The sequence below is a fragment of the Takifugu rubripes genome, chromosome 13 (assembly GCF_901000725.2).
Source record: "Takifugu rubripes chromosome 13, fTakRub1.2, whole genome shotgun sequence".
NCBI classification, from domain to species: Eukaryota; Metazoa; Chordata; class Actinopteri; order Tetraodontiformes; family Tetraodontidae; genus Takifugu; species Takifugu rubripes.
In genome coordinates, this window is record NC_042297.1 from 18753641 (window position 1) to 18768413 (window position 14773).

Here is a 14773-nt window from a genome sequence, read left to right on the forward strand (position 1 = left end):
ATTCCTAGATCTGATTAATCTCCATTTCAGGCTCAAGGTTTTGTTCCATTTGTTTGAAGTAAAATAAAACATGTTTCACTCGCACTCAGTGGAGGGTTTATCGTCTTGTAACCCCATCAGAGGATGAATGGGCGCACGCCAGTGCTTCAGTCTTACCTGCAGATTGACCTCTGCCTCATAAAAGGTAAGGCAGGAGCAGTAGTGTCGGTCCGAGTCGATGTCTGTCAGGACAACGGTGAAGAACGTGGGGGCTTTCCTGTCCCTGGAGAGCCTCCAACCTCCAGGCTGGCAAAACTGAAATGAAAATAAAGTGCTTCAGTTGAGACGACGATCGTGTTCAGGGAGAATCTGAAACGATGAGAGGCTCGGGGCTTATTACTACGTGCCACGAGATTTTCTTTGACAAAACACTGAAAAAGGTCTGAGCTTCTCGTCACTCTGTAAAACCATTTTGTAAAAACGATACCGGGTTATTGCAAATCGATAAATCAAAAATAGGCAGGACACAAGCGTTCTCTGATGCAGTGCGCTGCCTCAGTCAACGAAGGGCAGCCAGAGTTGACGCAGCGTTTGTCCCATCAGTGAAAACAGGAAACATAGGTTCATAAAAGTGGTTAAAGAAGCAGAGCGTTATGACTCACGTGCTCACATTCATGCTGCCGCCACCTCTGAAAGGTCACCTGTTTGTCACGACGGACAACCACAGATACAAAAACAGACGCATGCACAAACACAGACGGGTAACACAAGTAACAGATGAATTTTATGGCACATAAAGGAGCAGCTATGGGAGGCAGGTCACTGAGGCCTGAGTGTTTGTGTCTAGACTCTGTTTTTGCTGGAGGCCCAACTGCCCTGGCTCTGTGCAGTGTGTTTAGACTGCTCTTTAAAGGCTACACAAGGGATCACTGGACACATGCAGAAAGAAACCGGGCAAGAGAACGTGTGGGTGAGCCCAAACCCTGCTGGAATGCTGGACAGATGGATGAGTGTAAGGACGAAGGTGGCAAAGAAAAGAGTTACGAAGTAAAGGCAAGCTCCCAAACACAAAGTGACCACAGCACGGGGACAAAAGTCCTGAATAACACAGAATAACACAACCATTGCAGCACAGTTCCGCCGGCCTACAAAAAGATGTATGATGACAAACAGCGCTGTGATGTTTTATATGGCCCAAGAGCAGCACGTTGCAAACAATGGAAAAGAAATGTGACAGTAGAGTAGTTTACAGTTTCTTTTGGATTGCAAAAATAGATTATTTAGTGGGTAACTGGAATTTTGAAAGTATTTTAGAGTTTCCATTTGTTGCAGTTCCTCTTTTAATTCTAAATCTCCCAGGTTGCAGGCTTCATTACATTGAGATGTTTGGGGCTGTTACTACACAAGACCATAAAGCTGATGTAGCCATCTTCAAGTTCCCGGTTTCAAAGGGAGACTTCAAGATACCGTAGAGAAAATAGTGCTCACCCAACAATGCTGGAGTCTATTCTAGCAGTCACTGTTTGGAGAAAACACACTAGACAGGTATCAGACTACAAAATAGCCACACAAACACACACCTGTGTGCATGTGTGTGCACAAGTGTGAATCGAAAGCTGCCCTAAACTATTTCAACTATGCCATTCATTGTTGTCAGAGGTAGATAAACAGCTGCACAGCTCAGAAGTTGACAATAGATATGACATCCTGTACATCTGTTTGCAGCTGTACGTGCACGTGACAGAGAGACAAATGTGTGAAAATGAATCGACCTCCTTGATATTAAATCTGTGTTTCCTCAAAGTTGTTATCTTGCATGTCTGTCTCAAAAGGGATTCTTGAGAGTTGGTGGAGGCCCAAAGACACTTAAGGGAGTTGAATATTTACAAAATGATTTTTATTCATGGACCATCACTGAGATAGAATATTGCAATAATTGTCCCTGCATCATATCACAGTCATAAGATAATTATGGTCCAGGGTCACGGTTTTAGGAAATGAAATGGCTGTGGAGGGTCAATATTGTAGGTGGATTAACGTGCATGATCTGAGCAAGATAAAAAAGCCAATAAATTTTTCCTCATCTCATTAAAACATTTACATAACTGATGCTGTAAACTTATTTCCCTGAAACATCATCCAGCTTTGTCTGGTCCTGTTTTTATTGGCTACATCAAACCAGGCTTGTGTCCTCTATAAAATCATGTTTATGTGTTTTTGCTGTTTGTGAATAAACTATCTGAAACAGATGCCTCCATTTCTGGATCTGGAACACGTCTCAGCAAGTTCTGCAAAGGGCTGCAAAACCCCCAAAAAGCTGCAACTGAGGGGCTTTCAAAGAATGTTAAAAGCTGGGTTGACCGAGATTTAAGGACCTAATGAAGTGGAGGCAGATGGACACGAGCTCTGCACCCAGCTTTAGCATGACGGGAATGTTCTGCAGCACAACAAATACAAAGGTTACCACCTGGGCAGCCCCCGTGCAGCACATACAGAGGGGAGAAAAGGACATCTCCCCATCTCAAATTAGACCCGAGTCAAGTGACTGGGAACCCACAAGGGACACACTGCCCATGTTAGCGTCAAAGCAGCATAAAACCCTGCTGCCCCCGGCTAAATCTGCACCGCATCAGCCTGGTGTGACTGACCCGAATGTTCTATTCTCCAACGCAGCCGCTGACACTGGATCTGCAGTCTGACCTGTTAAGTATCGTCACAATGGAGCGTTTGATGAGCAGTTCCATAAAACACACGCACACACGCACGCCGCTCACCACAGAGCTGTATTCCCGTACCATGATGACAAAATGAATGCTGCATCAGGCCGGCGGGGGCCAGATATAACTGGATCTGTAGCCATTTGTAAAGATGACTCAGTAGAAAGTGATAAAGAGAATGTTAGTGAACTGGCACGTGATAGATGAGCCGTCTACTTGAAGATGATGACACAGGCCTTGAGTGGCTCATAAAAACTTAAACATCATCACAAATGAAGAAATCAGACTGTTTCCTAATTTACAAACCCGCAAACACCAAAAGTGTTCCGTGTTGTCTCTCAATGTAATAGATCATTCACAAACTATGTTGTTCTGGCTTATCTCAACACTGACACAACACAAAAATAAACCTGTTTGTTTCTGGGAATCAGGAATTTAGGAAAACATGCAGGGAAAAAACCAGGAATACGCACGTTACTGGAATAGAGTTCTAGTTTATATAGTAAATGATATTCTAGTAATAATTACCATTTAAAGACATATAGAATAATGAAAGAAATTAATGTAAAATAAACATATGAGTAAATTAATTACAAAAAAAGGGATGTTAACACTTGCCTTAAGGGAAAATGGTTAAAAAAAATATAAAAAGAAATTCATTTTCCATCCATTCTTACATACAATACTGGGAAAACATCTCTGCCAAGACAATGTGTTCAGGAAAAGATGTGCGCAAACCCCTCTCACTTCAATCAAGCTTCTCGCCATTCATGTGGAAGAGGCTCATGCCAGGAAAACGCCACAATGGTGGAAAGAGAAACGGACCGTGTCATCGTGGGGGAGGTGGTGTACCTGTGGAGGTCAGTGGAGAGCTGCCAGCCCTGCGTCATCAAGTTCGCAGGATGAGCTACAACAATTGTAATCTCCTCTCCTCTCCTCTCCTCTCCTCTCCTCTCCTCTCCTCTCCTCTCCTCTCCTCTCCTCTCCTCTCCTCTCCTCTCCTCTCCTCTCCTCTCCTCTCCTCTCCTCTCCTCTCCTCTCCTCTCCTCTCCTCTCCTCTCCTCTCCTCTCCTCTCCTCTCCTCTCCTCTCCTCCCCTCCCCTCTCCTCCCCTCTCCTCTCCTCAACAGGAGGGTCCCCCTACATGGGCCTGGTCCTGCTCAAGGTTTCTGTCTGTTAAAGGGGAGTTATTCCTTGCCACTGCTGTTTGTCGGGGGTCAAGCCCTGGGATTCTGGAAAGCACCTGATTGTAACAGATGATATGTAAATAAAGATTGATTGAACTTAGAATGCAGCAAAGGGAAAAAAAAACAAAGCAAAACCAGCCGTCTGTCTTATCACACAATTCCAGCCTCTTGTCAATCACACTGATTGCTTCTTCTTCCCAGAGCAGTCTTCCATTCTGTTGCATTTTTCAAGCCATCAGACATAAATTCAACTTGACTGTTTAGGTGTGAGTTCATTTGCAGCGAGGAGACGTCATGTGCTCTTCAGTCGTTTAACCTAAATGAAGGTGGCAGCGCAGCGACTCCTCAGTGTCAGCGGAGTCCTAGTTTCCCTATACAGGTATGTTATGCAACGCCAGGATCATATGGTTTATTTTAGAGGGATATTTTTAGAGAACCGCGATGGCCACCAGTCATTGCAAAGAAATGATGAGTGATTGAGCAAATGTTGTGGACCACGCTGTGTTCATAATGCTTTACGAATGTCATGTGTGTACAGAAGAAACACCAGAAAATGTTCCTACTAACAGATGTTTTTTCTGGTAGACAAAAGCATTACAGATTCCCAACATCCCCTGGGACGTTTTTTTTCACTTCAGGGCAAATAGTCTGAGCGGAAAACAATAAGTAAATTAATATCACATAACCAGTTTAGGAATGAGGATCTCATACCTCGGATGGAATTTAATAAATCTGAAAGTAGGTTAACTAGAACAGATCAAGAGAGTGAATGAGCTGATTCACATCTGGGGGGGTGGGGGGGGGAGGGGGTGACTGTTGGAAAATCTAGTCAAGGGTGCGAAATCCATTCTTCTACATTCAAGGAAATCCGTGGCTTCATACTAGCATCAAAAGCAGGTTTTGGTTGTAAGGCCAATATTAAAACCACCTGAACTATAAAAATACAGGCGTAATTAAATCAGCTTAAGGCTTGTGACACGCTCGATATTCAAGCCAAGACGCTGTAAACGTATACCGAGGACATCAGACCACAGACGGGAAGCACGATGTAAACAAAAGCAAGTGTTAATGCTAAAGGCGTGCAGCCAGCCAGAAGTGGAGCTAAACTTCAAAAAATAACCACGTGTCGTGCATCAGCACATTCACAGTTGGCCACTTCCAAGAAATTCCTCCCAAACATTTGTTTCATGGACACCTTTTCACATTGCATCCATCGCGTTTAAATTCCTGGGGTTCCGATATGAACACTGGAATGCTTTCGCATACGTTGGGGACACAGTCGTGTTTTGATTCCCTACAAAAAAAAAGTGAAAACAAGAACTTCAAAAAGACACCTTTGGACGCATGGCGCGATGAAAGAAAGAGAAGGGGTAAACAGCTTTGTCCTGAGATTGTAGATGACTACAATGGCTGCGCCGGGCTGCTGACCCCCGCCCGGACAGCACAGCGAGATAAGGTTTGATAATGGCGGCGGAACAGGTGCTTCCTCCTCCACTTCTGGGTGGGAGATCTGTTGAGGTTCCAGTGTTTGTGCCTCAGTCTCAATTCTGCCCTTAAGAAGCCCAGTATAAACCACATGATAGACTACAGAAGGAAACCTCTGCTGCATTTGTCAGTCGAGACGCTAACAGGCTCCATTTTTTCTAAGAAATTGTTTCACTGCAAAGACATTCCTCACATCAATCGTATTTTGTTGCAACAAGATAAAAAGACGCCTTGACATGGTCAAGCAAATATTATGCTGAAAGAAAATTCTCTGAAAAAGGAGCCAAGCGGATGGTGGATACTTAAAAGTTGGTGCCACATGACAGAAAAATAATGAAAATACACAAATCAGATACACAAATCAGCTGCATAAATATGGTGCTGCTTCATTGTTTATGAGCTCCGCTTGGACGGGGCAGACGAGGACAAAGTTTCAGTCCCCGTAGTGTCCAGTAAACAAGCCGTTTCTAAAACAGTGATGTTCAGAGTGTTCAGTTCCAGCGCCAAAATGCAATGTGACCGGGACTCAAATAATACCAATAGACATTAAATGTAAAGAAATAACAGGATACAAAAAGGGGCAGACATTAACAAAGACATCGAGGATCACGGTCAAGGCTCAAAGGACTGTGGAATGTCAGATTACGTAATGGCACCACCAGCTATTGTCACATTGGTTGCTTGAAGCCAGTTGTTGGTGCACACGCACGATGAGCGACTGCAAACATCATGGGATGCCAGAGCCCCACACCTCTGCTGGAACGGCTGAAAATGTCAATGGATAACAGCAGTGTAATATAGCAGCGCACTAAATGATATGCTGTCAGTGGAAAAGACGCTTCCAAAGAATATTATTCACTCATAACATCCAAACATCCTTTTCGTCTCTATTACAGCAGTAATTGTTCTCGGCGGACCTTCAGCTGGCAGCGCCGTGCTCTGGATTGGACTGGATTTGATCCCCGCGATGCCAACGCGGAGGAACCTCTCAAGTAAACGGCTGTTTGAAACGTTTAAAACCACTGGCAGAAAGGCTGAAAGGAAAATCTAATTCTGGGCGTATTAAAGCACGAGAGGATTGATGACAAACATGCTATATTACACTTTATATATCATATTAAAATATCATATTTTTTAAATAAAAATCTTTCACTGTCACATTTAAAATTGATCTTCGTTCACATACCAGACAGTGATTCTCAGCCAATTAGAAGGTCGTCCGGCTCAAGTACTGAAGGAAGGAAATTTACTGGGGCCTCACAATTTGTCTTTGGTCTTTACACTGTAAAAACTTACCTTAAATTGCTATTGCTTAATTGTCATGAGGGCTCAAATCAGCAGTGTGTTCATTTCAGATTGTTTAGGGGCTAAGGTGGGTTAGTGTTTGCTCTCAAACCCATCAGTCATTTATCTTGTGAAGGGGTGAAAAACTGGCCTTTGTAATAATACAGTAATTACACAAACGCACAGCTTAAATCATGCTATTCCAAATATGAATGTCTGCACTTCCAGTGCTGTGACTTCATTCCATCCTGTGTTTTCCCACTTCCTGGTGAACTCACAGTGTGTTTCAGCATGGAAAGTCCTGCCGGCCTGACAGCCCAGCTTTGTTTCCTGATGTGTTTAGCTTCACTGGCAGACGGAGCATTGATTACTCATATGTGGATCTTCCTGACAAACACATGATCCCATTCTCCCTCTGGCATTCCCTTCTGGAATGCAGTGTTTAGTTTTTCGCTCATAGTTTAGCAAACATCAGGAGACCGACGTGTAGCGGAACATGTCAAGTTATTGGTCACTTGAGCAAACACATGAAGTGATACAATTAGGAGAAATTCTTTTTTGAGTCTCTGGCTTTGGGCCCAAAACTGACTAACCCAGCGAGCTGAACAGTGCAGTTAGGTCTGGTCACGACTGCCAATGCAAGGCGGACGGCAGATGAAAGACTCCTTTTACTCAAAATGATGCTTGAGCATGACTGGAAATCAAAAGGGTTCGATACAAAGCATCAGGGGCATAAATCTGACAAGTGTTGAAATTTCTTTTTTTCATATACTCCTCAGCACCCTTCCCGAAAGCGTGCGCCACGTTCCTCGTGGGGGGGCTTGGGAGAAACTGAGCAAGTCATAGTTTGTGCGAAAGAGACATGTAACCCGTGTGCAACTGAAATGGACCTGTGGTTGGACTTAAAGGTTACAATCGGATTTTTAGCAGTGACTTACAAATAGAAACAGACTGACTAACAAACCAAAAAGACAACCGTAGTTCATGTACCCAAAACCACAGATAAAAGCAAAGTTCAGCAATAAGCCTACACTGTAACGTCACATTTTGTGCTCAAATGATAAAATACGTCAGACACAACAGGTGGACAACAAACCCTGGGTGGATATTTCTCCTTTGAGTGGTGTTTTGCCGAAATGCGTCATCCTAGCAAGGAGGAATGTGAAGCATGTACAAATGTAACAACTATCAGACCAATTAAAACATAACAAAAATGGGCAAAACCGACATCGTTTCATTTTTTTTCATCCCTCTAAACCGGACAAGTATTTTTTTTCCATTAAAAAAAAACAAAAAAAATAACAGCACAAAAGTCCGAAACCAGATTGTAAAAACTTTAAAAACCTTTTCAGTCTTTAACTTCTTGTAATTGTTCCCTGTGATTAGAGTTTCCAGAATGCAACAATTACGTTTGAGAACATGCTATCAGGGAAGATACGTCGTGCTCGTGCTGGGGAGCGCGACAGCAGCAGCGAGGCTGCAGGGTCCTGGAACGGAGCGCTCCTGAACTCTGCTGCCTTCTGGGACGCGTTTGCCCTCTCGGCGTCAGGCGTCAGGATTCATATGAGCTTCAGAAGAGACTGAAAGTGATGCTACGCATTTTCATCCGTCTCATCTCACTGTTTTCTTTAGGCTCATGTTCCTACAACAACACTTTCGGGTGAAAACGCAAAAACCTGATGTTGGCAGCGATTTCAGGCACGATTACAAAAGGCAACTGAGCTCGTGCAAGTGGTCTCGACCACTTCCAATCCACTATCTCGGATTTTCACTGTTCGGGTTTGCTGGCAGAAGCAACTTCACCTCATCATCGGCCCACTGGAATACTTTGTTTCTTGCCGTTATAAACGCTGCTTATAATGTTCACTGTTCACGTGCTTCAGTATACGTGTACGCGCGTCTGTTTCATTACAGCTAACGTGCACGATAGCGTATTGGTGGTCCGGGTGCCGCCTGCACGGGGGACAGTTTTACAGTGAAAACTTTGATGTGTAAACGGAGCCTTAGGCGGCCATTATCACTGTGGCTCTGGGGACCTTTATGAATTAGACTTAAAGTGTGTTCTACAAACTTTTGGAGACGATAAAGCCAGTTAAAAGAGGATTATGGAAATCTGTTAACATACTAATCCAATTTCCTTGGATTTGTATTGCTGGAGTGCTTCCTTAATTACTTGTTTAAAAAAATGGAAAGAAAGAAAAAACAGCTGAGCAGCAGCGTTGAATTCCAGTCAGTCACATAAACGGTCCTATTTCAGAAAATAACTGATACAAGCATATACTATATATATATACGTATATATAAATATTCACAGTGACTGTGCAGTAAACGAGGAGTACATGAAATTAAAGAAAAGCTTTGGAAAGTTCCATCTCATAGCCAGACATTCCTTTTTGTAGATGTGTGGCAAATCCCAGTTTCTGCTCTAAACTTCAGCCACTTGCGTAACTAAATGGAGACACTTGACTTGTTGAACCTCAGTGGCGACAACACCAACAAATCACAGCTCGCTAATTGAACCAAGCCATAAAAAAAAAACCTGGAAAGACAAACTTGTTTATACTGTCTTTGTGTTTTTAACCAACCAGCAAATTTAGATAATAGAGAATCTTGTAGCAAATGTTGATCTCAATCTAATGAAATGTGGCTGCCAATAATTCAGATTGTTGGCCATTATCAGCCATACTTGCTCCTCTTGCCTGAAACTTTAACAAACCACATGCTGTGGCAATGTAGGAGAATGTGAATTAACCATCTCCATGGAGATAAACCTCCAATCGGTAGCTCATAAACACAGTCGGAATGCCGATAATGACTTTCTGACTTCATTGCTGAGGTCAGCGGCATCCTCCAATGACTCCTTTTTCCGGCTTTAGTCACCTTAACGATGTACAGGTAATCTGCATGTTGTTCTTAACGGAGCTACAGTTGTAGTAGCCATCACACCAAATGACCTTTGTAGCCGAATGCGCTGTGCTGTTTGGAATGAAAACACAGAATTCTTTCTTGGTTTAAGTGCTGATTCATCCCAGCATCTCTGGAGCCTCTCTCCATGAGGATCTGATACAGTACCAGAGGTGATGGAAATATACTAGATGGGCAACGACCTCCATCTACAGACACGGCTCATCCACAACAGATGAGGGTTCGTGCTGGTTCGTATCATCAGCACTTGCACGGAAAGATTAGAAACACATTTTTTTTCTCGGTGCAAGTTGTAAACACTTTTTGTCTGTGCATTCCTCATCTGTGCTTGTTTAGTTTGCTGGGGGTCTGTCGTAACCGCAAGATGTTTTATGTGCTCGGCCTCATCCACTGGTCTCCACAGATGTGTTACTTTGTGTTTGTAAATTAGCTTTTTTTTCCCCCCAAAGTCCAGGAAAAATCTGTAAATAATAGTGGCTTATATACCAAAACCAGCATTCAAATAGCTTTGAGGATATAGCTTATCTTCATTAAAGCTTCAAAGTTGGAATTTCAGTCATTTGGCTCTGGGCCAACGTTTGACATAGTAGGAAATAACCTCTTCTTTCCTGTCTTTGTTTATTCCTTCGGTAGTTATTTCATTGAAAAAAGAAAAACAATTATGTACAGTTAAGTTTGCCAATATGCTTTTGTTTTAGACAACCCCAAGATGACTCAAGAATTTGTCACATGTAAATTCTTTAGTCTAATCTCCAAGAACTTTGTTCATTATAGTTGTCTAAAATACTACTAATAACAAAGATTATGCAAATGATTATTATCATAAATATGACTGATAGTTCATAAGAACTGCATAGAATGGATTCATTCAGCATGTGTATCATTCCTAACCCATGATGTGTATCCTAGTATTCCAAGTATGTAGCTAGCACTCCGTGTACCCTCATGATTCCAACCACTTCCCATCAGGAACATCAGGGTTGAAGCAGTGGATGACTGCAGTGTGTCTCAATTCCATCCTCGCTGACATACAATAAAGACAAATAACAGAGCATGAATACGTGCACGCTGGTACGCGCACAAACACATGCAGAATGGTATAATAAATGGTACACAGGTCCTCAGTAACATCTGGAAACATTAAGCTAAACTTATATTTAGCTAAAGTTGCAAAAGTGTTTCTAAATTTAAACTCGAGCCATGACAGGAAGCTTGAGCGATGACGCAGAGATAATAAATTCAATCCTGTTTCACAATTGCTGGCTAAATAAAACCAGTGCCTTGCTTCGTTCTCTCAATATCAATGGAAATTAAAACTTCAACCTCAACCATGTCTTCAAACCTCACACAACACCTTTTTTTTGCAACTTTAATTAGCGGTGCGTGCTGCATCTCGTTAGCGTCTCATGAAGACGCTAGCACTCTGCTATGCGGTAGTCGCATCTACTAACAGTAACTCACAACAATGACACCCTTGATGGCCACCAACAGACTTGGTGATGAGGGAAAAGCCTGCATGCCATTAAAACCTCCCACTCACAATATGTCCGTTTGTGCTCCAATAAGAGCTTCAATTGTCCACAACTGACTTGTGAATATCACTGCATAAACAAGGCCCTGTGTACAATAGTATCTCATTGACCAGAGCCAAAGACTCCAGCTGCGGCTTTGATAACTCCTGGCCATCAGTGACCATTACAAACCAAAAAAAACAACAAGCTGCCATTCAAATAACTTGGGGTCCAGAGTCAAGTGTTGCATTTAGGGATCTGCAGAGTTCCAGTCACAGCGAAAAACAAATTGCTGTGTAAGAATGTTGTGAATTCCTAATGTTTGAATGTGCTCCTCGTGTTGACATTGGCCTCCAGATCTGACCTATATTACTCCGTTTGCTGGCCTCACACCTGCTGAAGCACAAAAGCCTTTCTGCTGCAGTCTTTCACAGCTTCCTTTGGCCCAGGAGGAGTTTAAATGTTGAGAGTCCTGCAACAGCCTGGCCACCTGTCCAAAGCTCGTTCCTGCCTCTCACCTGATGACTGCTGAGACGGTGCAACCCCGATAATATAATTCACACACCGGAAGATTCATTGATGAACGAGTGACATCAAAGTGCGTTTGTCCTGTGATTTGTCTCTGCATGATTGATGCCCTAATGTTTACACTTTAAGCTTTTAAAAAAAAAAAAAAAAACATCAACAGTTTTGATCCAAAATTGACAGACAGTGGTGACATTTGGGCAAAAATCTTCAAATCAATATGAAACGACATGAATGTTGAAATTTACTTGCTGGCTTTTTCCTCAGAGCCTGCAGACAAAACGAATCGGTTGGGCGGTTTATCTACTGAGAACGGCATAAATAAAGGTCTGGACACGGGCAGTCCTGTCCTGCGCAGTCTCAGCTGGCGTGTCCCTGGAGACAGAGAGCTTTCCCAGTCCTGATAAGCAAATACTCCACTGTGACAGGCCCCTACGGGTCACCCACCACATAACAGTAACAATAAGCAGACTGGATATTACACACGAGCTTCACGGGGGAAGATATTTCCCAATTAGGGAACGCTGAAAGGTTTCCAAACAAACAAACTTTTAAATAAACAACAATTAAGAATTTATCTAAGACAGGAAATACCAATATCTGCTACCCGAGCTCCAGAGGGCAACGTGTTGTCAAAACATGAAAATTCCTTCGGGTAACATTTGTCATTTTTGCTACACCGAATATAATTTGGGCCCCGAGTCGGACAACTTATTCCCATTTTGTTCCGAAGGTTCTGAACCGTACCGACCGCATAACCCTGGAACCGATAGGAACAAGGACACCCGCTAACCGGACAAACATTATTAAACCTGCACATCACACATTAACTCTTCCTGAGACGGCATCTGACCCGTTTCTGCCACAAACTCCAAACCTGTGTTATTGTCCGGGTCAGCGAAGGCCGCAGTCACAGTCGTGACGCAAACCCGCGGACCTACTCACAAACTCACACCCTTCGTCCACTCACACAAACCAAAATGCGTCGGCCGAGTAACGTGAAGGCCATTCCAACGTCTGTTCTTTTTTAGGATTGCGGGCAGACGTGTGGGAGAACACTTTATTTCTGAAGCCAATTATATCTTCAGATAAGAGAAGTGAATGAGGGAAGTTTAAAGTTGCTCGGCTGGCTGTGACCAACCCAATACGTCCTAATAATGTTAGCGCAGTGATGATGGTGCTCTTCAGAAGCCTTCAGAGCCTTTATGATTGAAAGTTAGTCATGTTGCTGGAGCTGTGTGATCAGTTTATGTCACATTCTATGAAACAGAAGCAGATTTCCAGTGACTATACGTACAGGTATATATAATTCTGTCATTGTATTGCAATTATCACAGTATGACTGAAGCCTTGATCGTCTTGATAACGTTCACATCACTCACCATCTCCACCCCTTGAGGAAAGGCTGTTCCCTCCCAGTCTGTTTTGGGGAATCGCTGGATGATCTTCCCACATCCTTCACCGGAGCCTGCAGGTAAATCCACAGGACGTCCAGTCAGTCAGCAGAAAAAACAACGAACACCACGTTTCATAATGAGAAACAGCTTATTTAGCAGGGCGTCAGCTCCGTGTGCCACCGTCCCTCAGACTTCTGCCACAAAAAGATGAACGTGCAGATTCGTACATGGGTTAAACATCAAATGTAGATCAATGAGCAGCACAGGAAGAACTCCAGACCCAACCCAACTCTAAATGCTCAATAAAGGAAAGGAAGATAAGGATAAAAACTTCATGTCTACAGAAATCTGCAAAAATAACTCGATGATCTGCAAAAGCACAGGTAGCAGGTTGTTTCCAATGTGTGTGAAATCTTTCGCTCGACCTCAGACCTCCACTCACTCCTTGTTTTAAAAAGCACATCCTGGTGCATCCTAAACCTGACACTAAACAGACGCGCTAACGTGCACACGGTGTGAACATTAAACTGTTGTACATTAAATTGTTTGCATGAAGCTTGCGCATCAGGATGAGGATGTTGAGATCCGAGCGGAGGGCGATGAAAACAGGCACGCTTACACACTATAGTGTGAGAGCAGCTTGAGGACGGCTAATCTACAGCAGATGTGCTGCACTTCACAATCAGCCATCCTGAGGTTCACCAGCGGCCCTACACGTCCTGCAGACCACTGCAACTGAAAGTAGATCTGCAACGCGTATCAGCAGCACGTGTTCTTGACACTTGATGTATGAAGGCAAGTTTCTGCTTTAGCAATCTGAAAACTAAAATGTGGAAATTGTTTCCAATTTAAGAAAACTCCCTCATTTAACATGCCAAAACCATCGGGGCTTATTCATCCCTGGGCTGGCTGACCCCATGACTTCATCCCAATGATATTCTAAGAAACTCTTAAAATAGCATCTATTTGTCAGCCGTGGAGCGCGATCATCTCGGCAAAGATCGAACTTGTTGATCCTGTGCAGGGAGCAGATGCCGTAGGCTCACACACCCATACCCAAGGGCAAGTCCAAACCCAAGAGAAAAGCCAGGCAAGTGGAGAAAACCCAACCAAGATTGGAACCTTGATCCTCCCCACTAGAAGCGACTGCACCAACCATTACACTTGATGAACTAGACAAAAAACAAAAACTGGTGTGCTTGTGCTGTATAGAATCATAGCATGTTGGATGGAGGTGTATTTTAACATCTGGAGACTGAACTGTCGATCGGGTGGTTTTTATGTCCAAGGCAGCGTCAGGATTGTTGAAGGCCGCAGGGTGCAACAACTGGCTTCAATATTTGGACCAAAAACTGTATATTTGTGAAATATTCCTGCAAGAATTTGACATTCAGTTGGTGAAAGACAAGCAGGCCTCATGATTGAGCGACACCTTTGCATGTGAGTGACAGGAGGACATGAGAGGCGAGTTGCTGGAACAACTGTCAGACCAAACGGGATCACACGTCCTCTGTGGCACTACAACGGCAACTCCGCTATCAAGCCACTTAAATAACAGCCTCTGTGCCGGGAGGTTGGTTTTTTTTAATGATCAGAGCAGAGAGGCAGTCAGTGGTTGATTTGTTCACCTGTATACACCCAAATGCTGCTGGTAGGTAGACCTGTATATGGGTTCTGCTTGGAGATCAGTGCTGGAAATCTGTCCAGCAGATACTGGTCTTTACAGGTTTTTACAGCTCTGCTAATTGAACTCGCATGTCTGAA

At 43.4% G+C, this 14773-nt stretch overlaps 1 protein-coding gene across 3 annotated transcripts in view; it reads right to left on the reverse strand.

The window, feature by feature from the left end:
- Positions 1-14773, reverse strand: part of sbf2 (SET binding factor 2) — a 59154-nt gene that overhangs the window by 39186 nt on the left and 5195 nt on the right. For all 3 annotated transcript variants that reach the window (XM_011610243.2, XM_011610242.2, XM_011610244.2), the window contains exons 2-3: positions 12995-13080; positions 157-294 (exon numbers count right to left, since the gene is read on the reverse strand). In XM_011610243.2, coding sequence (XP_011608545.1) covers positions 157-294; positions 12995-13080 — 224 coding nt within the window. The remainder of the gene's footprint in view (positions 1-156; positions 295-12994; positions 13081-14773) is intronic.